The sequence below is a fragment of the Aythya ferina genome (assembly GCF_964211825.1).
Source record: "Aythya ferina genome assembly, chromosome: 2".
NCBI classification, from domain to species: domain Eukaryota; kingdom Metazoa; phylum Chordata; class Aves; order Anseriformes; family Anatidae; genus Aythya; species Aythya ferina.
Genome location: NC_140297.1, coordinates 5965312 through 5992580, shown reverse-complemented (window position 1 = coordinate 5992580; position 27269 = coordinate 5965312). Strand labels below are relative to the sequence as shown.

At 37.9% G+C, this 27269-nt stretch overlaps 1 protein-coding gene across 2 annotated transcripts; it reads left to right on the top strand.

The window, feature by feature from the left end:
* Positions 1–785: 785 nt before the first annotated feature.
* WDR48 (WD repeat domain 48) lies at positions 786–27269 on the top strand. 2 transcript variants are annotated; one of them, XM_084507805.1, is made up of 19 exons: positions 786–904; positions 7857–7997; positions 9321–9399; positions 9676–9758; positions 9870–9999; positions 13331–13419; positions 14310–14411; positions 14756–14980; positions 16472–16546; positions 16896–16998; positions 17462–17559; positions 19018–19125; positions 19447–19543; positions 20390–20485; positions 21999–22107; positions 22443–22530; positions 23124–23200; positions 24254–24446; positions 25259–27269. In XM_084507805.1, the coding sequence occupies exons 1-19, from the start codon at positions 857–859 to the stop codon at positions 25352–25354; spliced, it is 2037 nt and encodes a 678-aa protein (XP_084363931.1). In that variant the 5' UTR covers positions 786–856; the 3' UTR covers positions 25355–27269. The 2 variants fall into 2 exon arrangements, with proteins under 2 accessions (XP_084363931.1, XP_084363932.1); XM_084507806.1 differs by lacking the exon at positions 9870–9999 and having other exon boundaries at positions 847–904.

Genomic DNA, 27269 nt, shown 5'->3' with positions numbered 1-27269 from the left:
AGCAGGAATGGTGCAACCCACAGGAGCAGGGAGGTGATTGTCCCCTTGTACTCTGCTCTGCTAAGGCTGCACCTCAAGTGCTGTGTTTGGTTTTGGGCCCCTCAGTACAAGAAGGACACTGAGGCCCTGGAGTGTGTCCATAGAAAGGCTATGAAGCTGATGAAGGGCCAGGAACACAAGTCCTGTGAGGAGCTTCTAAGGGAACTGGGAGTGTTTGGTCTGGAGAAGAGAAGGCTCAGGGGAGACCTCATTGCTCTCTGCAACTGCCTGAAAGGAAGGGGTGGGGAGATAACCAGGGATAGGACTAAGGGAATGGCCTCAAGTTGCGCCAGGGAAGGTTCAGGTTGGAAATGAGGAGACATTTCTGCTCAGAAAGCGCAGTCAGGCATTGGCACAGGTTGCCCAGGGAGGTGGTGGAATCACCGTGCCTGGGGGTGTTCAAGGAGAGGTTGGACGTGGTGCTTGGGGACATGGCTTAGTGGTGACATTGGTGGAAGGGGGTGGTTGGACCAGATGATCCTGGAGGGCTTTTCCAACCTTAATGATTATAATTCTGTGATTATATGATTGTAGGACTGTGTGACTGTGTGATTTTAGGAAGGGCGGGACATCGCCCACTGCAGGCACAAAATGGCGCAAGGAGGGCAGGGACGAAGCGGGAGATTTTGCCCCGCCCCCTCCCCCCTGACCCCGCCCCCTCCGGTCTCCTTAGCAACGCCTCCGCCGCAAGCCCCGCCCCTCCTCGCCTCAGCGCGCGGGCTCGGGGAGAGGAGAGGAGAGGAGGGGGGGGGAAGGAAAGCGGCTTCCGGTCCGGCTCGCCCTCCTCGGAAGTGACGTCAGAGTGTCAACATGCAAGATGGCGGCGCATCACCGGCAGAACACGGCGGGGCGGCGGAAAGTGCAGGTGGGGCCCGCGGCGGGACGGGGCGGCCGGGGTGGGCCCGGGTGGGCCCGGGTGGGCCCCCCCGGGGGTGTAGAGACGGCTGAGCGCCGTGGGGAGAGGGGAAAGGGGCTCTTTGGGGGCTCTGCCCCGCAAACGAGGCTCCTGGTGGCTGTCCGAAATGCTGAGGGGAAAGGGGAGGCTCGGTGCCGGGGTTTGGGGTGGCTGCTTTGGGGTGGGAGAGGCAAGTGAGGGAGGCGCTCAGCTGCCCCTTGTCAGCTCCCCCGTAAGCATTTTTTAACAGTAAAAACCGTGAAAGTGTGTTTATTACGGTCCTTAACTTCATTTTTTTGTTGTCTGGCATGCTACCAACACTTTAGATAGTTTTACGCTTCTCAATATGGGAAGGGTTTACGGTTTTATTGATATGTAAAGCTGCCTGCCTCTAACGGCAAGTGCAAGTTTCAACTCTTCCGATCCATTCTATCTATCAAAAGAAAATACTGATTAAGCCTGAAATAGCATCCTTCCAGAGGTCAGTTCAGTGGTCGAAGGCATCATTCCTGTTTTGTCTCAAGGAGGAAAAGCGTTACCTTTTCTAGCTTTTAGTGGTTTTTGTGGTTAAGAAAAGCAGACGATATATAAAAAACATATAAAAAATTCCCTTGCCCTTCCAAATTTTTTTTTTAAAAAAAGCTTGCTGGCATTGTTTAAAATACAAAGAATCCAAAATATAATATCCCTTTTATTGATCTTGTCTGTGCCATATACAAGTTCTTCCAGATGAACCTCCTAAGGTGGGGGGTTTATTATAACTAGTTATGTATTTGATGTATCCCTACTTCTTTCTGAAACATTATTTCCCTGAGAGCAGCATGTATCAAAGAGTATGTTGTTTCTATGTTGACTGCTACACTCTTCCAAACAGTGTTTAGCTCAAAAATGTGTATTTAAAGGTGTTTCTGTGCTGATCCATGATGTCCCCTTTTCTGCTGTCATTGTGTTACTTGATGATTTTTACTTCACGTACTGCTCTGCTGATCTGGGCTTCAGACAGCACATATTAAGTCTAAATCAGCAGAGAATAACTTTACATATGCATATAATGTAACTAAAGCCTTGAGTCAAAGCTAGGTATTTTATTGCACTCATATTATTTCACTTACTCGGTTAGATAGAGAATTTTGGCCACGTAATGGATTTCTAAGTGGCTCATGTATCCATTGGCTCCTGATGAAAAGTTAAAACCATTAACAATTTATTTTGCTTCCCAATGGCTGAGTGTTTAGGGTGCTGCTACATCAAGCGAGACAGGGGGAGAGCGATTTCTTCCAAATCAACGAGGCTAGGGGAAGATGCTTTTTAGAAAAACACCTCTTGGGCATGGAGGAACCTGATTCTTTACGTGACATGAGAACTGGTTGAAGTTTATGGAAATCTGAACTATTATCTTTGATGCACCTGTTCTGCTGGTCAGCAGAACCATCCAAAACATCAGTTTAGGACGCTTCTGTGTGTAATTTTATGTTTAGAAGGGCTCAATCAGACTAAGTGTTGCAGGCCTCAAAATAAATTCCATGCATAAATAAAGGTAAGAAGTGTAATTATTTAAATGTAAGTCGGGCATTGGAAATGGGCTGTGGAAGGCTGTTTGTGCTGCTTGAGCTTGGTTATGCGTGTATGAGGGTTGCAGTGGTAAGGTCACCTTAGTTCAGGAGGGAATGAGGGCGCAGGGGTGTGGGAGCAGCAGCCAACGCTCTGTGAGAAGCAGTTGGCGGTGTGCTGTGGCTTTCAGGTGTGTTGCTGTGAATTAATTCAAGATGAAGCCACTTCTCAGCAGGTGGCTTAAAGCAGCTGCCCTTGAGGGGCTGCTTTGTGACTGCTCTCCCAATCCTGCTGCCTGGGCAGGATGAATTTGCCCATGTGCTCAAAACCCCATGACACAACAGTTGAATTTAGATGTGAGTGACTCGGATCAGTATCTTGGTTATGAAATTGACTCACTTTTAAGTATTTTATCACTAAGTCCTGCACAGAGAAGATTTTTGCACTGATTTTGTCATATCTATGTGCTTATACTACATGGCAGCCAGTGGAAAGTAGTGAAAGGAAAAAAAAAAAGAAGTATTTCTAAATATTTCAGCTACTTATTTTTCTTTGGACTGGTAGAATTTACTAAAAGCACCATAGATTTTGTATGCTGTGATTTATTAGATTATATACGTGTATATGTTATATCTAGTTCTTAAGCAAAAGTATACCCAGTAGGTTGAATCATTGCAGAAGGATAAGATGAACTTCTTAATACGTGACTTCTATTCTAGGGGCTGGAACCTCTGAAAATTCAAATATCAATATGTTCTTAGTTTTAAAAACTTATTTTAAGGAATATCATCTGCTCTACCAAGATGCTAAAGAAATATATATTTTTCTTGGTGGGTGACTACTTCTTCTCTCACTTTCTAATGCAGTTGATGGTAGTTGTGGAATCCTTCCAGGGATTTAGAAAAATACCATTTTTTTTAATTGTCTACGTTAGCATCTGTGTCTGAGATTTTCCCTCTACTTACACGTGGGGAACACATGCTATCAGACGTTGCCTGTTTGCTTCTTATTCCACCATGATGGAGTACTGGTATGTTTAAAAGCACATTTTACCCACCCATTAAGAAAATATGTTATAAAACATGTAATTTAACTAGGGTAGTAAGATTTCAAATTAGTTGATACTCACGCATGAAGGAGATCCATCACAGGTCCTGTAAGAACTTCACGTGGCCTTGTGTCCTGAAACGTATCTGTGGACACTAGTTTTATCTCTGGAGCTCTTAGTTGTTAAAATGCCTAGTCCTGATCCGTTTAGGCTACTGGATCCCATAAATTGTTTACAACGAAGGTCCATCACCTTGTAATGTTTTTTTCAGTGTCTACTGCAGTGAAAGCTTGTTATTCATGATGGCAGCTTATAAATACTATGGCAGTACAAATGCAAGAAGCCTTGGTCAGTGGTACAGTATTTCGTATCCCATCTTGCCCCTTCTGGAACATCATGGCAGTTAACACAACTAAATCTGTATCATAATCATTATCTTTGTGGTTTGAAGCCTCCTTTGTGAATCAGCGCAGTGAACCAGGCAATAATGTGCTCGCGGTCGGCTCTGTTTGAAGCCTCTCCCAGGTGATGTTGGTCGTAACTTCCTGGTGACCTTCACAACTCTACAGACACAATACAGGACTTCATCGGGGGCGGAAAAAGATGTGTATTGTGTGGGTTGGGGTGAAGTTTACCGTAGCAGAAACCTGTTGCATTTATGTGCACGTGCACAGAAATATATACTTGAATATTTACTTCATATTTATTGTATTTACTGTATTTACTAATAGTTGTTCTATTTCTATATTTAATGGCAGTCCAATTAAAAAAAAAAAAAAGCAGACCTTCTCAAAAATTAGGTTATAAGGAGAACTGTGTGGATTACCAGCAATCTTCCTCTGTTCATCTTAGTTAACTTGCCTGCTGTCCACCAGTCTTAAACAACTGTTGGGTGTTTTAAATCATGTTGTCATTTTTATTGATCCATTTTATTTTCCCTGTTTTGAGAAGCATTTCAGCACCCTTTCAGCGGTTTTTATGGAAGCCTTATTTCTATTATATATTTTGTTATTATCTAATTAACTGTTTGAATACAGGTCTGGATGCTTCAGGCATGCAAATGTCCTGTGAGGTTATTTTTTGTTGAGCAGTGTGTATACTGTGTGTTTTGTTGGCATGTGGAAGTGATTAAAAAGACTAAATAAATTCTGTTGAGTGTTTCATTACAGCTGGTGGCTAAAAACCATAGTCAGTCTTCTCATCATGGCCAAAACATCAGGAAGAAAACACCCAATTAACCCAACAGCCAGTTTCAAGGTCATTTGGATGGAAGTTTAATAGTTACACAAACTCCGTTACTGATGAAAGTGAAAATTATTTTACTACATCTAATCCATATGACCGTTCTTCACTGTTAGTGAAGATCAAGAAAGTAACATTATTATGAGCAAAAAGCTCCTTAAAAAGTTTGGGTGATGTGGTGGTTTAACTCTGCTGTGCAGCCAAGTCCACCACAGCTGCTCTCATTTTCTCTCCTCAAAGGAAAAGGGGGAGAAAACACAATGGAAAGAGCGCAAGGGTTGGGATAAGGACAGGGAGAGCATCTACCAATTACCATGATGGGCAAAACAGACGCAAAGTAGGGAGATTAATGTAATTTATCGCCTATTGCTAACAGACTAGAGCAGTGAGAAACTGAAGGCAAACTAAAACCACCCTCTTTTCCTTCTTCCCCATGAGCAGCACAGGGACTGGGGGCTGCAGTCAGTCCCTGAGGCTTTGTCCCCACCGCTCCCTCATGGCCCCTCTCTGCCCCTGCTCCATGCGGGGTCCCTCCCACGGGATGCTGTCCTTCCTGAACTGAGCCTGCAGCAACCAAACCCGTGCTGTGTAAACCCAATACAGGTGACCAATCTGGTTTGACAGTCTTCTTTATGAATGGAATAAAGAGAGAAATCTTGATTCATACCTGAAAATATAACAAATCCCGGGGATAATTGACAGAAGAGGAACAAATCCAAAAATGGGATCTGTCAAAAAAAGCTGTCCTGCTAGCTGTTTGGAGGAGCAACAGCTGAAGAACCTCTGCTGCTCTTCACTCCGTCAGTGCATTTCAAAAAGATTTTCACACTAGTAGTGAACAACAAATCTGATCTACTGATCTTTAGGTTCTGTATTCTTTCTAGCTGTCACTAAGTTGTGTTTATCTGCTTGTGCTTAGTGTTTTTAACTGAATGTTTTCATTGCATTTATCCAAATAGTTTGAAAGTAGCGTGAATTTGATAACCATCTCTTTGGTTTGAGTTTTGTATGGAGTTAGACCTTGACTTTGTTCCTAACATTCTTTTATTCAAGCAGACTTTTAACAACATAGCTGTCATGTTATTAAGGCCAGGTGAGGAGTAGCATAAACATCTTGCTTTATACAGAATCACAGAATTTCTAGGTTGGAAGAGACCTCAAGATCATCGAGTCCAACCTCTGACCTAACACTAACAGTCCCCACTAAACCATATCCCTAAGCTCTACATCTAAACGTCTTTTAAAGACTTCCAGGGATGGTGACTCCACCACTTCCCTGGGCAGCCTGTTCCAATGTCTAACAACCCTTTTGGTAAAGAAGTTCTTCCTAAGATCCATCAGTAAGAACCACTTCAAGTATTTGATGTGTTTTACCATGACTCTATTAGGTGTGCTTTACTGTCCTCTCCCTAAGCAGTGTAGGTGGAGACTTAAGTATGGATGGCAAGAACATTGTGGATGAGTCTGGAATGGGCAGGAGAATCTGAGGGTGTTGGAAGTCAGGATGCAATCTGAAACTGAGAGGAAGAGCTGTGACTCTGCAAGGACTGTGAGTGGCTACCAAGCACTGAGCCAGAAGCGCTTTTAAGAGTATTGGGACAAAACAGATTAAGTGTAGTAAATGGACTGGTGGAATAGTGATGGAGAGTATTGCAGCACAAGGACTCATGAGGCCCTAATTCTGATTCTCCAGTTGATCAACAGAGCTGTTGGCAGCTGCTTCTAACACAGAGAAAATAGGACTGGATGCGTGGTTGTCAGAAACAGCAGGTTTCTCCCTGTGCTGCACGGAGTAACAGAACTCAGCTGAGGATGTATTCACCTAATTGACCTGTCAGTCCTTGTGGTATAGAGTCTGAGATGGTGTACAATGTTTCTTCAGTGATGTGGATCACTGAAAATTTTGTTCAATTTCTTAGTTATATTTTGCATAATTGAGAACGATTTGGAAAACATTTTCTTTGTACTGCTATAATGCAGTTATTGGACTTCTAGAGCTAATAACCACTCTGGTTGAAGACTACTCCTTCAAAGTGTTTTCAAAACACTGATAGTTATGTATCCAAATGATTCCTGTTGCTGGCAGGTTGGATTCTGGTAACCTTAAAATTTTACACTGATGTGACTGTTGTATAGAATCTGGGAAGAAGCATAGATGTCGGTTTCCCCTCCTTTTCTCCAAGTGTGAGGGCTTTCCTCCTAGTACTACGCAAATCCTGTGTAAGTGCTGAGAAAAGAGGCAGCGTGATGTGAATGGGAGAGCTCTGAAGAGTCTACAATGCCTCGTAATTGCATTTACTTCACAGTAATAGTGGAGAGAGCTGTAGCCCTTGCAGTTTATCTCCTCAGATTGCCATTTGATGTTTCTAAACAAAACAAAGAAATGACCTATGCACTCCATGCTGTGAAGTGCAGAAAGAATGAAACTGAAAGAATAATTTCTCTGATGGAAAGAACAGTAAATGAACAGTAAATATTTATGCTTCTTACTAGGTTAGAAAGGAGGTAGTTTTTTTTTTGTTTTGTTTTGTTTTGTTTTGTTTTTAAAAAAAAAAGGTCAGAATACTGTCCTTAAAGTATCACACTACTAATAGCGATATCTGGGATACATAGGATTTGTACCTGCATTTTTTTCAGTGCTATGTAATCCTCAGTGGTTGTATCCTCTCCCCTGTGAGTCTGGAAAACACAATCATCCCAGCTTTGGAAGCTATGAAACCAGCTTAGAAAATGAGACATGAACTCATTGTGTTGTCTGGGATCACCCAGCGTATCCATGCAGAGCAGGGAACTGAACTAAGGATTCTTGTAGTATAAGCTTGAGTTAAAATGCTTAAACAGTCCTTTGGACTCCGTATCTAGGACTGCTAACGTATTCTTTATGATTCTTCCCCATTTTCCGTGGGGGGAAAAAATGACCAAGAGTGATGGTAACTCTTGAACTGACAGTCTCATTAAATGCTTTTAAAGCTCTTCATATTTTCTACCTGAGAACCTTACAAGAATGAAATTAGATGGTAGCATTTTGTGGCCAAGTCAATATCCTAATACCATAATCAGATTTGTGTGAATGTCTTTTAGGTCTCCTATGTGATTAGAGATGAGGTGGAGAAATATAACCGAAATGGGGTAAATGCACTTCAGCTGGATCCAGCATTAAATAGACTCTTCACAGCAGGCCGAGACTCTATTATAAGGATATGGAGTGTCAATCAGCACAAGGTAAGCCAAAAGAATTTGTCAGTCTTAAATCTCCCCTTTTTTTTGACTTATTGTGCTAGTAAGCTGCCTACATGTATACACCTGTTACTGTTTATTAACAATATTGTTTAATTAACAGCTGTCAGTCCTTTTGATATTATTCATATTGTAACAAAATATGTGGGATGTTACAAACCAATACGTGGGCCAAAGAATTAGTTAGAGCTGAGATAAATACAGAATGCTGTCATTTTCAGTGATAAAGATGACAGAAGAACAATCACTAGGACTATGCATATCATGTTAATTTTGAGTGAACTTTTCAATGGATTGTTTGGTATATTCTTTTATTTTGAGATGACCTTCAGTCATCACCTCCCCTTTACTATTATCTTTACTTGCAAGTAGAAGAGGAACCATTGATCAGATCCTATTGGTTCCGCTTTCTTTCACCATTGCATTTGATCTTCTAACTAAAGTAAATTTATTAAAATTTTATGCTAAACAGTCCTGGCTCTCTCAGCCTTTCCTCAAAGGTGAGATGTTCCAGTCCCTTACTCATCTTGGTAGTCTTTTGCTGGACTCTCTTGGCTACATCTGTGTTTCTCTTGCACTGGGGAGCCCCAAACTGGACCCAGTTCTCTTGGTATGGCCTCACCAGTGCTGAGCAGAGGGGAAGGATTACTGCCCTCCATCTGCTGGCAGTGCTTTGCCTAATGCAGCCAAAGATACCATTAGCTTTCTTTGCAGAAGGTCACACTTTCATGTTCAGAGAGGTGTCCACAAGGACCCACTGTTTATTTTTTTTTTCTGCCAAGCTGCTCTCCAGTTGGTTGGTCCCCTCATATGGGTCCAACTGAACAAAAGGTGAGTGTTACAAACCTGAAATCAGAGCTTCCATCTGAAAGACGCAGGAAGTAAAGCTTCAGAAAGTTCATGACTTGGAGAGATCCTGAGAGATCTTGTATTGTGTTTTGGTTGTTCTGTTACTTTTTACAGCAGAACAAGTCTGATCCCGTAAATGCAGAAATAATTAGCTTGGCAGGCCCTGCTGTTTTGGTTGTAAGTTTTCCTGTACATACAAGATACAAAACCAGACACTTTAAGGTGAAATGATATATGAGGTAGGACTGAGAGTTTAAAATGTTTAGGAATTCCACTGAAAACCACTTTGATATCTTGCATTGAAAAACAAAACAAAACCTGGAACAGTAACTTCAAGCAACTTCAATCAGGGAACTTTCAATCCATTTGAAGGTTGAAAATGTCACAACAGGATCTGATAGTTGTGTCAGCTTTTCCATTCATGAAGAGATCTTACAAACTTTTTTTTTAAATTTCCAGCAAGACCCATATATAGCATCTATGGAACATCACACAGATTGGGTAAATGATATTGTACTGTGCTGCAATGGTAAAACATGTGAGTATTAAAATATTTAAAAACTAAATACTCAGAAATTATGTATAAAACTTTATTATCCACTGCTTCTGTGGTTTTACGTCTTGTCTTAGCATGTAAAATTTCTGTGATGTGTTGTAAGTGTACTAAAAATAATATAAGCACATGTTTAAATAAATCACATATATATATTTCAATTTTCATTTAATCATTTGAAAAGAAAATTAAAGAATAGTGCAGGCATTTTCTAATGTAATAAGCCTTTGAAGTTTACTCTTTTTATTTTTTCCAATCTAGTGATATCTGCTTCTTCAGATACTACTGTTAAAGTGTGGAATGCACATAAGGGATTTTGCATGTCAACACTAAGGACGCATAAGGTGAAAAACATTATCTGCAACTACTCTATTTTACTGACAGTCTTTTAAATATTATGATGTAGACTTCAAATGGATAACATTGTTGACTCATGTTGTTATACTTTGTTGTAGGATTATGTGAAAGCCTTAGCATATGCAAAAGATAAAGAACTGGTAGCATCTGCTGGGCTGGACAGACAGATATTCCTCTGGGATGTAAATACTCTAACAGCACTGACTGCCTCAAATAACACTGTCACAAGTAGGTACCTAGGGAGGGGAGGCAAATGCAATGTACTTTGAGTAGCATAATCTGTGTGATCATTTTAAGACTATATATACCAGTTTCTGTGCGTACCAAAAAAAAGGCAAGAATCTTTAGTGTTTTTTTTTTAATACGTACTCAGCCCATTTGTTGCATTATGTAATAGCTGAAAATCTAGAGCAGCCACCAGTCATGGTATTCGGAATAGAGGACAGGTCTCTTTGAACATTTTCTCCTGAAATGTAACGAGCTGCTGTTCATTGAAATTTAATAGAGCTTTAGCCTGACAAGCTTTTTGCTCCTTGAGTAAAACAAAATATGATATACAGAAAACATACCAAGAAATAGCTTGAGGGAAAATTTCTGTGATGTATTTTGTGTATTTATTTAGGTGCTGCAACAAATGCAGCACATACCCTAAAGCAGAACTTGATAAATTTATCAAATGCATCTGTCTGAAGAATAAAGTTACTAGATACATTTAGATATAAATTCCTGCAGTTGTGGGTGGTGTTGAAGCACTGGTTGCGTGCAGGGATAGTGTAGTAGTGAGATCTAATCACTAGTTAAATATTAGAAGGCAAGGGGAAAATGTTGGTAGATTTTCCATCAGGGTTAATCCTTAATTTCATCATTATCTTTTAAGAATGCTCTGGTCCTTCTTCTCTGTCCCAGTAAAGACATGGCAGTAAAATATGAGATTTTTTTTCCCCAGACAGCAGTTTCAATATCACTTCTTTGGAATAGTTAGCATAGAGCTGGTTAAGTTTCTCTTCTGGGAAGCATAACACCAGTCTTCAAGTTCAGATATAGTAAGTTGCTTGAATGAGTAACACAAATCTGGGTCGTCAGCATCCTGCTTTGCATTGGCTCTTACAGAACTTGAGTTTTGTGGTAAGGCATCTAGTTTGACAATGATGTGCTTTGTTGTCTGTAGGAAGTTTGGAAAAATGCAGTTCCAAGTGAGTGATCTCTCTTGTTTTATGTTTAATGTTTGATACATGTTTAAACAGTAGTCAAGTTTCAGCTGAATGCATTGGCAAAGACCTTATCTTGCCACACTACCTCACTTAAATTTCCTAAACAAGACCATTTGCCTAGTCATTCATAGGTTAGGAATAACTCAAAGGAAAAAAAAAAAAAAGTCTGCAAAGCTAAAATTTGGAATTGGCACAACAGGCAAATGAAGAATTCTCAGGAAAAGTATGTGGTCATGTAAATAAAAAGCAGGCATCTCATTGCTTTGGTGTGGTTTTCTTTCGAATTATGGTTTTATCTGATTCTGAAAGGTAGGCTATATTTCAGGGTTTGTTAGCTTTGAAAATGAAAGATGGTGGGCAGAACTGTCAGTTTTGCTTTTTTTTTTTTCCTGTCTACAGGACTTTAATTCAGGTATAAACTTATGCTGACATGTTTGTGTAGCCTTCAGGAGAGAGAGGGCTTCTAGTGAGGTGTTTTGGACTGCTAAGTAGTAGTAGGATGACACATGACTGCACATAACCAAACAGATATATGTATTATTCCCCAGAAGTCTGCTATTACTGAAAGTGTTTTATCACCGAACTTTGCTGATAACTTTAAAACGTACTATTTTCTGGTTGGACAGGGAGTATAGGAAGAAAGAATTTATTTGCTTGTTCATGGGAAAACTTAGTTGTGGAGAAAAAATAGGTGTCTTAAACGTTGCTATGGTGATACAGAGCCCAAATGATCCAAGTGAATCATAATTGGGAGACAGGGAGTACTGTTTTGAGCACAAGATGAAAACGAAGTGGAGACAGTACTTCTGAGATAGCAGGAATAAATTGGCATTTCTGGAGCTAGAGCAGTAGTGCTTCATTAGGGAGAGGGAAGAGAAGGAGGCAGGGGGTGGTTTTTCTTTGTAAGTACAGTGCTGCCAACTAAGAGTGCTTCTGTTGGGAAGAACACAGTATATGTCCTAGACAAGCTGGTTTTCCTCAGTCCTTTCAAACACAAGTGATTTCCACAGAGTCTAAGTGAAGATTTTATTTGTGGTTTAATTTTCTGTCTGATTACAGGGAAGCAATGTACACAAGCCAACATAAAAAGGAAACTTAATTTTAAAGAGTGTCTCAAATCAGGAGAATGACAGTTTAAATTAGGTGGAGAAATTTTGCTCTTGAGAGTTAGTCCTTTCCAGAACAGCAAGGAGTAAGCTTTGCTCTTTGTCCCACAGAGATTGTTTTTGAGCGTTTAGATTCTTTCTTTTGTTCCTGATGTTCTCCTGCCTGTGATAACTCTGTAGAGGTAGATTTAAAGCCTTGTATAAATTGTATGGTTGTTGGACAGTGTGCTAACCTTCAAACGTTTTTAGTACTGCTTTTTACGTTCAGCTATTATCTGGGAACAATTGAAGACTATTACCAATTTTGGCCACGTGTATTCGATTTCATTTGACAGCTCAAATTTAGATAGCTACAGCTAATGGTTAAGAGGACTCTGAAGTAAAGCTGCACAATTCTTTCCCTGACAAAATATTTATGATACAGGTCATGGATAGTGTAAATCACTATATAAAATTTCACGTTTTTGCTGATGGTATAGTTTGGTGCTGTCTTAGTTTTTTTGGCATACCAATGGTATGGTTTTGAATCTTTGAAGCTTGCTGAAATGCCTCTTGCTGCTCCCTGAATAGATTTTCATCTGCTGTGACTGTGCTTTTCTCAGTTGAGGGATTGGTGCTTTAATCCAAAACTAGACTATGCTAGATGGTACAGAATTCCTGAGCTCTGATGATCACCACAGTCCTTTACAGGTAGTTGTGATGCTAAAGAGTTTCCATTTGGTTTTCTCAAATAAAAAGGTAGTATCCATGCCTGAGTAACATGTTTCAATACTGCAGTGAAAGTTTACTAATGCATCTCCACTGAACTCAGAGAACAGTCTTTAATTTATAATGTAGAATTTTACTGCTGCTTGGCTTGGAAAAATTTCTGCACATTAATCCAAACACTAAGTTGTCATGTGATCACTTAGAAGTACCATTCTCTAATGAAGTAGTTGGAAACAGCAATAGCACCCTGCACTGAATTGTTGTGCCAAAAAGACAGCAGGATTGTAGTTGCCGTAAATCCAAGGGGTTACTCTGTTTTTATATAGTGCTAGATTGATAATCATAGTGGTGCTTTTGTAGGATTATGCTGTCTACAGTCTTCCCTTTTTTTGAAGGATCCCCATATATGGGGTATGGTGGCAGTATTTTCGTAGGCCAAATTGCTTTTGGGTCTGAAACAGGTAGCATTTTTGACTGAATGTTTTTAAATGACAGCATTAAAATTGAAAATGTTAACTTTTTATTTTGAAATAGCTTCTTCCCTGAGTGGGAACAAAGACTCTATCTACAGCCTTGCAATGAATCAGATGGGAACAGTTATTGTATCAGGGTCCACTGAAAAGGTAAGCAAAAATCTATTAAGGCATGTTCTGCATCAGTTCATGTTTTAATGTAAAGAAAAGAGACAATTTTATTCATTTTCAGTTTCACATCTGTAGGAGCTTTAATGTATTAAATAGTGAAAGTAGACACTTTTTTGTTTGTTTGTTTTTTTAAGCAAAAGTTGAAGTGTAGGATACAAATACCCACCTCAGTATAAAAATATATAAGTTATCTGCATAGCTTTAATACATCATCTAACTCTAGACCTCTCTATATCAAGGATCATTAAATTTCACCATAACAGCTCTGATTTTGGGGGCGTATTAGATAATTATACTCAGATGATTATACAAACTGAAGCATGTGCCACATGTAAGAAGGAAACGGTACAGCAACATGTAAGGCCCTGCAGTGTTGGGAAATGAAATGGGATAATGAAGTTAAACGTTTCCAAGAGAGAGACCATGCTTTTTGTTTTAATGAAAGGTAAAATACCCTAAAGTTCTCCCTAATATTTTTTTTCCTAATCTGATCTTGAGAGAATTTTATTTCCAAGTCAATACGGAAATGAAAATGCCAGTCAGGCATCTGAGAGGATTCTCAGAATCTTTTTCTGCTTTCCCCACATCATGCTATCTTGCTTCCAGTCATTTCCATTCCTTAATGTCTCAAGAAGATGACAGAAAAAGCCAGAACAAATGCAATTACGATCGAGGGAAGAAAATCCCATCTGATTATAAGAGGTGCACAAGATCTAGTCATGTATAACCTGTTCTAATGAAATGTGCTTTTGGTGATGGATGTGTGCATGTTGAGAATAAGGGTCACTTTGTTCAGGAAGACTTAATTTTCTGTAGAGGAAATGCATTGGTGGAAAGAATGTTAATGCAGTTATCCTGTGTCTATGTAGGTTCTAAGGGTGTGGGATCCAAGAACTTGTGCTAAACTAATGAAACTCAAAGGGCACACGGACAACGTAAAAGCTTTGTTGTTGAACAGAGATGGCACCCAGGTATGTGCTTTTGTTTGAGGCAAAGGCATCTCACAGAACACAGATATGTCATTAGCCTTTTCAGTAGCTGATTTATATTGTAGGCTACAGGAGATAGCCTAACAAGAATTTGAAAGATATTGAGTGATTAAGGGTTGTCAGTGGATGAGGTCCATCTAGGTATGGGGTGGTGGTTGATACAAAATGTCTGGAAATTGTGACTAGAGTTGCTAACTGCCAGTCTTCATTTAGCATTGTCTTGCTGGAAGAAAAAAAAAAAAAGTTAGAATTATAAAAGATCTTTATGGAAGAGAAAAAAAATACCGAAATACTTGCTTGATTTAAGTACAATAATTGTTGCTCAGTGTCTTTCAGGCAGTTCCGATGGGACTATCCGTCTGTGGTCCCTTGGCCAGCAGAGATGTATAGCCACATATCGAGTCCATGATGAAGGTGTTTGGGCTCTGCAGGTCAATGAAGCCTTCACTCATGTTTATTCAGGAGGAAGAGACAGGAAGATTTATTGTACAGATTTACGAAATCCTGATATTCGTGTACTTATCTGTGAAGAAAAGGCACCAGTTCTTAAGGTAACTGATTTTGCTTCACAGAATAACAGACTGGTTGAGCTTAGAAGGTACCTCTGGGAAATCATCTTGTCCAACCCCCCAGCTCAAGCAGGACCGCCAGTTGCCCAGGACCAATTCCAGACAGCTTTTGCAATCTCCAAAGAGGGAGATTCCACAACCTCCCTGGGCAACCTGTTCCAGTAATTGGTCACCCTCGCAGTAAAATAATAAATGAATAAATCCTTTTGTTCAGAGCGAATCTCTTGTTTTTTGTTTTTTTGCCCATTGCTGCTTGTCATGGCACTGGGTACCACTGAGGAGAGCCTGACTCTGGTCTCTTTGTGCTCTTTCTTGAGGTATTTATACACATTGAGATCCTCCCTGAGTTTTCTTAAGGCTGACCAGTCCAGAATGTGTAACCATTTCTAATTGTTGGCTAGAATCGGAAGTCTTGGAATTTTGGATTATATGAAAAGCCTGCAGATTTTTAAATGTTGCTAGTGTTCTTTCCGTTACAAAGCAAGCAAGTTCTTATAAAGAGAATATTTTGATCGGAAGTTGTGATTTAAAAAAAAAAAAGTTAAATCATCAAATGTTGATTATCATCAAACGAAATAAAATCTTTAGCTGTGTCTTGATGCATGTGGTAGAATTTTTTTGCAACAGTTTGAAGTCTCGTGGATTAACTTCAGCATATATTTCAAACATTTAATACGCATTTGAGTAACAACTTGAAATTTCCTCTACTAGAACGGCTTTAAAACACTAGCGTGAACAATTAATTTAGAAATTAGAAACACAGAATTATATATTGCATGTTGTCTAATGAAACAGTGTCTTCAGGTATGTATTGTTAAAACAATGTGTGTTGCACATTCTTACCTGAGTAACAAGTGTTTAGTATATCGCATCTCTAGTATATTGGCTTTGTCTCCTAAATTACATATGAAACTGAATTATCTGAAGAAATGTCTAGCTGCAACCTAAAATATATAAATTCAGATATTCCTGACATTGAATATAATTCAAACATGAGAAGTTGTTTTTACTAGGCTTTAGCGCAGTTTTAAGAAACAAAGGCAGCATTGTCAAGGCTTTAGATAAAAATGGATGTTTCTTTGAAGTACGCTATATGGACAAGACTCTATTAGAATATTGTGCATAATTGTGGGAACCAGTAGGAAGATTGATCATGGGATTATTTTGAGCATTGAAAGATTTTTATCTTAACTGGAGAAAACTACATGCACAAGTTTGAGTCTTCTGAGAAGACTGCTTTTGAAGAGAGTGCTGATTGGAAACATTTTATTGTCTGTAACTCTAGATGACATGACATTGGAACATGTAGGGGTAAAAAGTGTGTGATTGAAGCAGAAACCATGGGTATATGTGTAGATATATTCTAAGCCAATAGAATATATTCACAAGGAAAGCCAGTATATAAGCTGTGTGTGTCCCCAGAGCAAAATTAAGTTAAGTATGGCTGAAAGCATCTATGGTTTCATTATTTAGATGGAACTTGATAGATCAGCTGATCCTCCTCCAGCACTTTGGGTTGCAACAACTAAATCTTCTGTGAATAAATGGGTAAGTGATATATTTTACACTATGAATTCAATTAAGTAGTGTGGAATTTGCATTCTTGGTTTGTGATCTATTGGTCTGTTGCTTGCAATTGGACTGTGACTTGCTATGATCTGTAAGTTTTCTTTAAAAATAATAAAACAAAATGTTAATACTCAAGTTGACCAAAAGACATCAAGCTTTGAATTACTTTTTTTGCTATCTGTTTATGCTGCTTTTATGAATAAAGTATCTTATCCTGCAGTAGATGATTAACATCTAAATAGCAGCATGAACTGGCAGTTGTTAGTCACAGATAAGAGCAGAGTTTTAGATTATTATGAATGTGTCATTATTTTATTTCTTTCTTTAGACATTGAAGGGAATTCATAATTTTAGGGCATCTGGAGACTATGATAATGACTGTACCAATCCTATACCACCGCTATGCACACAGCCTGATCAAGTTATAAAAGGTAAACAGCCGTTTTCTAGAATGCTTATAAAATCCGGTATTGTTAGCAGAAATGATAGATCTTTAAGACTGGCACGAGTTTTTAGGTACATAATTTCTGAAAAGACCTCAGCTCTATGTAAGGACTGCTCTGCAACAATTCTCTCTTCAGTGTTCTGCAACTGCTCTTCGATAACTAAAAACTTCAGTGGGTTATCACCACTATTTTCATCAAAAATCCAAAACACAGCATCATATGAGCCTGTGTGAAGGAAATTAACTTACCCCAGCCAAAACCACGAGAAATAGACAATGTGGTTAACATTTATGTAGTGTTGGTTATGATTAAAATAGCGTTTACACATTGGTGCTGCTTATATAAAATAGTGAAACCGAGGAACAGTCGTGTTGTGTTATACAGTTTAATGTAAAATTAGATAAAGAAACAATTACTGTAGTGACCTTAATTCTTGTTTGTTTGATAGGGGGTGCTAGTATTATTCAGTGCCACATTCTTAATGACAAGAGACACATATTAACCAAAGACACAAACAATAATGTGGCATACTGGGATGTCTTGAAGGTAAGTAGATAATTCTGGATTAAACGTCTGCTGTTGTATGAATAAATATTTGAGGTTTCTGAAAAAAAAAAAAAAGATTTTTTTTTTAGTGTGGGAGATTGCTGTGGTAGAAAATAAATCATTTTCATATCTTCGTATCCACAGACATAATGCAAAGGTTGCCTTTTTTTTTTTTTTTTTAATGGGAGGCACCATTTCTGAGCTTTTCTGCACTTTAGGAGCATCTTTGCTTTGTATGAGGTTGGGTAGTAACATCTTCATTCACTTCAAATTCAGACCCTTGAATTCTGTCCTGAACATAGGCACCTAATTCAGTAATGTTTGTTTTGGTTGGATTTTCTTTTGAAGAGTGTTAAAAGAGGGCCTTGGACATGTCTGCCCAATGCTGTATGTAATAGTATAAGAAAGCTTAGTCTGCAAAAGGGAAACCTGTTCTTCAGGTCCTAAATCTACTATGAATCCACAGATCCCAAGAGACTGTGCTGATTAGTAATCTGTGGATTATTCTGGGAGCTTCAATTTACCACTTCTCCTGTTAGTTGGCTAGATAGCAGGCAGGAGTGTAGGACTGGACAGAAAGCGAGCAGGAGGAAACATGACTCCTTCCTAATGCCACTTGCTTCTGTGGGATGAGAGAGATGTGATGTCTGTCCCTAGTTGTCTTTATCATATTATACCCAACGATTGGTCAGGGGAGAGGAAAAGCAGAGCAAAGAGCACTGGAGCCTCAGATCAGTGAGATGGTCAGCAGTTTCTTCTCTTGTAAAACCCTGTGTGCTCCAAACAAGATTTAGTAATAAAGCACACTCAGCTGTCTTACTGAGTTGCTTACTGAATGAAGTGAAAAAGAAGGGAATGAGGTTGGTGAATATAGATTTGTGCTAAAAATGTTCTAGAAGACTTGTGGAAAAGTGAATACCGTTTCTTAATTTTCATTTTCAGTTGGTATATATTTGAGAACAGCATTAGGGCCAAAGTCAGATTCTAATGTTAATCATTCTGTTATTTTCTGCTTTTGTTGGTAGGGTGCTCAGAAGCATCTCTTAGACATATCTGCATACATGCTCACGTAGAGATGGGGTTACTCTGGAAGTCAAGATGTTGTCTTACGTTTCGTATTCACTGCACTCTAAATCTGAGACATTGAGGAAACTGGAAGGAAAGTGGGAGTTTATCTTACGTCTCACTACATCCTTCAGTCTTCCTGCAACTTTTCCTTTTTTATCCTTCTCTACTGGCTTGATGCCATTACCTCAGGAAAAAAATCACATACCACATGAACTATTTTTCAATTTATGTAAAAAATTTGACACTTTAACTTGTGTATTCGTACGCTACATTACTTAGGAGAAATGGTAATTGTCATAGTCATTTTGAGTGTATATAAAAGTTAAGTAAAAGTTTTTAAAGGTTTATATAGCTCAATAACACAGAACTTGGATTTCTTTTGGTGTACAGGCATGTAAAGTTGAAGACCTTGGAAAAGTAGATTTTGAAGAAGAAATTAAGAAGAGATTTAAAATGGTTTATGTGCCAAACTGGTTCTCGGTAGACTTGAAAACTGGGGTGAGCTGTAGCTCCAAATCTATTGCTCTGATGTTATAATTAATATAATTTTGTATGCTGTTTGTTCAGTGTATGAAGAACAGTAATCGTTTATCTGATGGGTTTGACTTATTTTGAAGCAAGTCAGCAAATTTCACCTTAGTCCTTAACAGTCCTCTATAACCTTTTTTTTGTTGTGTTATTACCAGTTTAAATGCTCCAATATGAGTTATAAATTAAGTTTTAGCTTTGTATTCCCAGCTGTTCCTTCAGTAAATTTGTATACTTGTTTTATACAAAACAGTTACTGTGTTCTTCTTGCTGATGGTGGTCTTCCAACAGATGCTGACAATTACTTTGGATGAAAGTGACTGCTTTGCAGCCTGGGTTTCAGCAAAGGATGCTGGATTTAGCAGTCCAGATGGTTCTGATCCAAAATGTACGTTTTTACTACTATTAGTGTTTTACTGAAACAAAAAAGACAAAATGAATTCCAGTATTTATCTTACAAAATATTCCAGTGTCAGATCACTTGTTGGTTGGGTTTTAGGTATGTTTTCTTTAGACTAAATTTTGCAGAGAATTCTCCAATTAAAAAAAACGTTATGTTATTTTTTTCTGAAATGTTCCAGTTGTTCAGTTTTTTCTCCTTAACTTGGTTTTAGGCCTCCAGGAAGCAAAGGGAAAAAGTAATATTTCGCAACTTAGAGCTATTAACGAAACTAGAGAATGCTATAGCATGTGAGTGTTCCAGCAGTAGCATTTCAGAAACTTTAGTCATTTTGAAAAATCTTCTTTTTCTGAAGGATTGTAGCATCCAGTTTTGAGTTCATGAGAAGTAGATATCTGTGCCTATAAATAGTTTTTTTGGGGGGGAATAGAACTACTCAAACTTTTGGGAAGGTTCTTGTCTGTGGATCAAATGGGGTTGGTCTCTTCTCACAGGTAACTAGTGATAGGACTAGAGGGAATGGCCTCAAGTTGTGCCAGGGGAGGTTCAGGTTGAAAATGAGGAGACATTTCTGCTCAGAAGGAGCAGTCAGGCATTGGGATGGGTTGCCCAGGGAGGTGGTGGAGTCACCATCCCTGGGAGTGTTCAAGGAGAGATTGGACATGGTGCTTGGGGACATGGCTCAGTGGTGACATTGGTGGTAGGGGGATGGTTGGACCAGATGATCTTGGATGTCTCTTCCAACCTTAATTATTGTAGGATTCTATGAAATGTGAAAAACACTGGTGTCATAACATCTTACATAACTGAAGTTTTTCCTAACTGTCTTGACAGTAAACCTTGGAGGGCTTCTACTACAAGCACTTCTGGAGTATTGGCCTAGAACACACATCAACCCAATGGATGAAGAAGAAAATGAAATAAATCATGGTTAGAATTTTTAATGCTTTCCTTTTTCAGGATTTACTCATATATTTTTGTATGTTTCTTTAACAGATACAACTTGATTTGCTATCTTACAGTTATGTCTATATGAATTATAGCATTTAATGCTGTTTACTGCTTTTAAAGTTATTTTTCAACAAAACATCATGAGTAGTTTATTCTCGTCTAAGTGTCAGCAAAAATATTAAGAATTCTAATCTTAAGAAAGGAAAAAAAAAAAGAAAGGTTCTGAAGTTACAGAAACATGATGCCTTGATGAAGAACAATTAGTGACAAAAGTAAGGCTCAACTTGGAAAAGGAAAAGAAGCAATCTAGATAATGAGAGCAAAGAGCAATAATTCAGTTATTCATTAGTCAGTACTCTTATATCTCCAATTTGCTTTTAGGCATTATGAGCAATATAAAATAAAAGAAATAGTTTTTGGAAAAAAAAATCATTCAATGAATATTACAGTCATGGGGTAAGTCTATAAAAAAAAAAAAAGGAGTGGTCTTTTAGGTAATAATGTGAAGTCTAATCAGGCAAGTAAAATGCAAGATAGTGACTGAGTTTAGCAGAATGAGAGGGGCTGTGTAAGTCCTACGTTTGCGAATTATTTTGAAATACGTTCAACCCAGGTCAGAGATGACTAGAAGTCTTTTCTTTGGCAATTAAGAAATTACTTTCTGCAGATAATGCAATTAAGAAAACTGTAAGATCAGCAATATCTTGCCATTTTGTAACAAAGATTATGCCAAGAGTTACCTACTGTCGTTTATTATATTCACCCATCCTAATATGTAATAGGATTTTTTTTGAGTTCTTTGCTTGATGATTTTTTGTCTTTCACTACATGTTGCTTGTAAGAATGCTGAGTATTTATTCCTCTCATGAGCCTAAGCCATTTAATTTCTATGTTGCTTGAATTCAACATAATGTTCAAATGTAGTAATTACATGCTGAAATGCAATCGAGTTGATTTTTTTTTTTCAAGTGGAAGGAATAAATCTAAATACTTCTATCTTGTGTTTCGAGACACCTGAATGACAAAAAAACTCTGCTCTTCAGAAAATGAATAAATAATGCTTTTTTTTTTTTTTTTTTTTTTTTTTTGAATCTTGTATGGATGTGAAATCAGGTTCTTCAATGTTTGAAGACCATACTGCTAGAACTAGCTAAAAACTGAATTTAGAATACAGGAACTTCAAGGAAGTATGTGTTTGAGCTTTACTACTACACTATTTTGACATTTGGCAAATCCAGGTATAAAGGCAAAGCTAACATCTTTGCATTCTGTACTGTCAGCGTAGGGGAAAATCTCATCACTCTCTAGAGTTTGTTTAGATATACTTGCTGCGTATTGGAAATGGGGACTTTCTTGCTTTTATGAAGCTTGTGATTTTTGTTTCATTTATTAAATTCATTAACTGTAGGTGGAGAAGACATTTTCTGGTCTATGCATACCCAGTTTTGATGCCTAGTGCAGTCTTACTGTTGACTTTTTTTTTTTTTTCCAGCAGTGAATGGTGAGCAGGAGAACAGAGTCCAGAAAGGAAATGGATATTTTCAAGTGCCACCACATACACCAGTTATTTTTGGTGAGGCTGGAGGACGCACTTTGTTCAGGTATAGAGACTCAAAAGTGTAAATAAAGTGGCCAGACATTTCCTTTGTGCAAGCAGAAATGTTGTCAGAATATAATACTTGTATCCATTCTGTACTGGATGTTCAAGACATGCAAAATAGGCAGCTGTTAATGATACTTCTTGCATTGTTCTACCAACATATGTTGGTGGACATCAACAAGGTGTGGGGTGGGTTTTACAATGTTAGAAGTTGTATGGTAGTTGTAAGTTACATGGTGTTATGGCTTTGAGACATTTTTTTTAATGCACATTACAGTTACTCTTTTCCTAATGCTTAACTCTTTCATTCATAAAGCTTTCTTTTCTGTGTCCTAGGTTATTATGTCGGGATTCAGGTGGTGAAACTGAGTCTATGCTTCTTAATGAAACCGTGCCACAATGGGTAATTGACATCACTGTGGATGTAAGTATCCCATATATAGGTCTTGATTTTGTTGTTGTTGATTTTGTTTGTTTGCTTTAAGGTCAACTATTAAATTTTTATCAGAACTCAATCTGAAGTGATATTTTATCTTATTTTTTTTCTCTGTTCTTTACATACTGCATTTTAAAATAAGTGGTCGCAAGGACTATATTCAAGATCGTCTGATACATGTTATTTTTTGATATATCCAGCTAAGATTTTTTGTTTGTGTCCTTTTGACAGAAATCTTAGAAAAGGAACTCACAGCACTGTGCATAGTTGGTATCCTTTTCAAGTGTGGAGCTCAGGAACAGAAAGTAGTTTTCACATTGCTACAATCTTTTCATACTATCTAATTTCATTTGAAATGAACAATAATTCATATTCAAAAGCTAGATATAGTACGTACATCATCTAAACTGGAGCATCTCAGGAGCATGAGTAATTTGGAAGTTGTCTGTGGTGGTTATGTTTAAGACTCTCTTGGGTTTTGATAATTAAGATCTGAATGTACTTTACATACCAGCTGGTAGAAATAGGAGCCAATAATAGTTCATCCTAAATTTAACACTTCTCATATTGCTTTCTTCTAGAAAAATATGCCCAAATTCAATAAGATTCCATTCTACCTCCAGCCTCATTCATCTTCAGGGGCAAAAACTCTAAAAAAGTAAGTAATAATGCGTATTTGACTCTCAAAAGTGGAAAAATAAAAAATTGGAAGCTCAAAAAAAAGTTTGCTGTATAGAATCTTACTATGGTTGATGAACTTGCAGAAAAATGTTTCCAGTCACTTAATCACCAATGCTCTAAAGCATTTAGTTGTATCAGAATATTTGTAAGAAAATAAGGGTTGTTCGGTTTCAATTAACAGTTACTTAAGTTTATGCTAAGAAGTCTCCAAAAACCAAACACTGTAATTTAACTTGATGTCTTTTGTGGTGTTTGTGGTATTTCATCAGAAAGCAGAGGAACATATTGACTGTTACAATGTCCAGAACCACAGTTTTATACTTAGTTATGTGTCCTCTTTGTAAGAGTGATGAATAATAGATTTTTAAAAGGAGATACAACACCTGACAGGGGATGTGAGGAAGTCTGTCCATCATATTAGCTGCAACTGGGGATTGTGTAGGTTAGAAATCAGTGCAGATCCTCAAATATGAAGTCAGTGTTGTGGACAGTACGCCTACTGTTTGTTTGCAATAATTCTGGGTATTTTTCATAAATATTCAGGTTCTCTTTAAGTCTTGCTGATTTCTATATATCAGAGACAATTTGTGAAAGAGCAGTTCCATAGGCTTTGAGTGCTTTGCGGAAAAAGTGCTGCTTTTTGCTTTGAAATTCCCTTTTGCTGTGTAGTAAGGAGAACAGCATAGTCTATTTTACCTCTTTTATTGTTCCATATCCTTTTTGTCATCCTCTTAATCCCTTCTCTATTGAAAGAATGAAGATTGTGTACAGTGCTCTTCATCTAAAGTTTGGTTTTAATTCAGTCTTTTGAATATCTTACGGCTTTTCTGAGTCCCTCTGGGCAAATCTTTGGAATCTTCAGCTGTTACGTCATGGTATTTTGGATGATCCTGATAAACTCTTCATATTGTAGTAGGTGTAACATTAAATTATCTTGTGTACTTGCATAGTTTGCTACGGGTAGGGTATTGTGCAAATAATAAATAGTTTACTCAAGTTTATTCTACCAACTTTTGTTTAATTTACATAGAGACCGACTGTCAGCAAGTGATATGCTTCAGGTGAGAAAAGTGATGGAACACGTCTATGAGAAAATCATAAACTTGGATAATGAGTCTCAGACAACTAGCTCTTCCAATAATGAAAAAGCAGGAGAACAAGAAAAAGAGGAGGACATTGCTGTGCTAGCAGAGGAGAAAATTGAACTTCTGTGCCAGGACCAGGTAAGTTACCCAAGCATTTTAGCCCGTGAATAAAAGCAGACTTTATAAGATTACTTACTCGTACTGAACAATTGTACTTAACACTATTCCATAGGGTTCTTAAGTCTCATACTACAGTTCTCTGTGGTGTGTGTGTGTGTATATATATAATATTTATTTGAATAACACTTCAAACTTCATACTGAACAAATGAGTCCTCCTATTTGGACTTCTCTCTTCTAGACTTTTTTGCAGTCAGAATAGTCATGATAGTCATGAAGGACTATCCTCCATTGTACCTCTCTGCAGTACAAGTCAGGTTAAATAAATAAGTGATCATTTTTAGGACATTTATACCACTTCTGTAATTTTCCTAATTATACATTTCTAACAGTGTTTAAAATTTGTCCAGAATCACTGATTGCTTAGTAAGTGTAATAATAACTGGGGGGAAAAAATGCCACAAAGCTGCAGTTGCAGAAAGTGAAACCAAACTTTGCTGTTTCTGAGATGGGTTTACTTTTTCAGTGGTGTAGGAAGGCTGAATAGTGACTCTGGGCTCTGTGACTCTACTGTCAGCTGCTTGTTAGTAGGTTAAATATTGAAGAGGTGGTTGTTAATGAAATTGTTATGTTGGTAGAACCTTTCTATAATGCAAAAGGTTTACTCAGTAGTTGAAAAATCGGAGCCTTTGCATGGTTTATCTTTGATGCCATTCACCCATAGGAGTGTTTTGCCCAGCCAGAGTGTTTTATCCTTGAATTTCTGACAATGTAGCAGATTGTGGATTAAAACACAAATTGTGGAATAAAAGATGAATTCTTTCTATTCAGGTTTTGGATCCGAATATGGACCTTCGAACTGTAAAGCACTTCATTTGGAAGAGTGGCGGTGACCTGACGCTTCATTATCGCCAGAAATCAACGTGAGGGGAGTGGTGGACACAAATGGTTGCTCATTTACTTGACCATACTGTGCTGGTTCCAAGAGTAGTACTATAGAAGCCCACTGAACCCCTAAGGTAGATGAGACTTCTAATGACTCAGTATGGACGGAAAGTATACATTTAATTGAAGTGACTAATAGATCTGTAATATAGAGGAAAAAAGTCTATATGATTTAAACTAAAGTCTGTCCTAGTCTCAGCCAGTGAAATGGGAAGTCCCTGAGTGGTTCGTATTGTGTGAGGTGTACAGAGAATGGATGATAATCCAGTGCAGACTTTGGCTTTCTCCTTTTTGCTCTTTTTTTTTTTTTTTTTTTTTTTTTTTCCAGAACATTATATTCTCATCTGCTCATGCTTGGTATGAAACCGTTTTGGCCATATTAGTAGCTGTGTTCGCAATGTAACTCAGAACTGCACACCAGGTATTTTAATACATTCCGTTCATAAAGTACCTACAGTGATCTCTCACAGGTTACTAAAACATTTCTATCACTTAAAGGCATTTGGAAAAGAAAAGGAACAGAAAATAGGTATTGCATACTTGAAAGAATTGGGCCATTTAATTGTAATTGAAGGGTTAACATTAGACTTGTGTTAATACTGTGGTTCAAGCGTTGCTTTAGAGAGTTATTGACATGCAGAATAAGAACACTAGATAAATATTGTAGCAGGGTCAGTCCAATGATGCTGTGCATCATAATAGTGAACATGCTTTGCAGCAACCTAAAGAGATTTTTTTTTAAATATATATATATATAACTAGTTCCTGCAATGTGTGTTTTAAGGACACAGTAGTCTAACTTTTGGTAACTTTGCTCCAAAACTATGTGACATTTTGTTAAAACTTCAGACCATTCTGAAAATAACTCCATGTGTTTTGATGTCAAACTTCAGAAAATTCACAGCAGATTTCATACTTGTGATATAAAAATACTTATTCTTTTTTTTTTTTTCAAAAGTTTTATATGCAGTTCTTCTTTTGTTGTAGATGTATGCAAATCTCTTTTTTTCACTGCTATTTCTGAAAATCTGTGGCTGTCGTAGACTCATAGTAGTCTTTTATAGAGTTTAACTTATTGGGGGGAGGGAGGGGAAGGCATTTCAGCTTTTGGTGGGAAAATATGGAACTGTCCCAGAAAACCATTTGTAGCCAGGAGAAATTACAAATCCTCATAAAGAAATTATATAAAAATGACTTTCTGAAGCAGAAGCACAAGTGCCTTCCAAGGGCAGTTATAATATTTGAGTTTCTTCAGGAGACATAAGCTCTTGCCTTTCCTGTGTCTTGCTATCAAGATTTAGGTTGAGGCCTAAAGAAAGTCCCAATAGATTATATTACTGGGATTATATTGGTTAAACAAAAAAAAATATTTTGCATTGTATTTTATTTGAAAAATAATCAAATCATTACCTTCTGCACTCTTAACCTTAGCTAAACAAGATCCTTGCTTAAACAAAAGATGTGGTTCAGAACTAAGCTAGCCTGTCTTTTATCCATCTTTTGAAAGAGTCAGTTTCAGTTTTTAAGGCCTAGTTCTATGTATGCTCAGTCCAACGCAGTTGTGCTATCTGCACATTTTTAGCGGTGGTTGTGAATTCAATGGTTAAACAGAACTGTAACTTTTATTGATGAATTGTCCTGACTTGTATTTATTAATAGCAAAGGTCTGTGCTTCCTTTCAAGACTTTTTTTCTTGTTGTCTTGCTGTCCCGTTGTATACATTGTAACTGCTCCCAATAATTCTGTTTGAAATCAGCCAAGGTTGTAACTTTTTTCCCCCTAACCATCCCAAAACTGCAGTTCATGAAAGATTGACAGAGGAGTCTGCAATGCCAGAAGGACAAATGATGTTTTCACAGTTGTATAGAATAAAAGGCTTTAGTTAAAACAGTCTAAA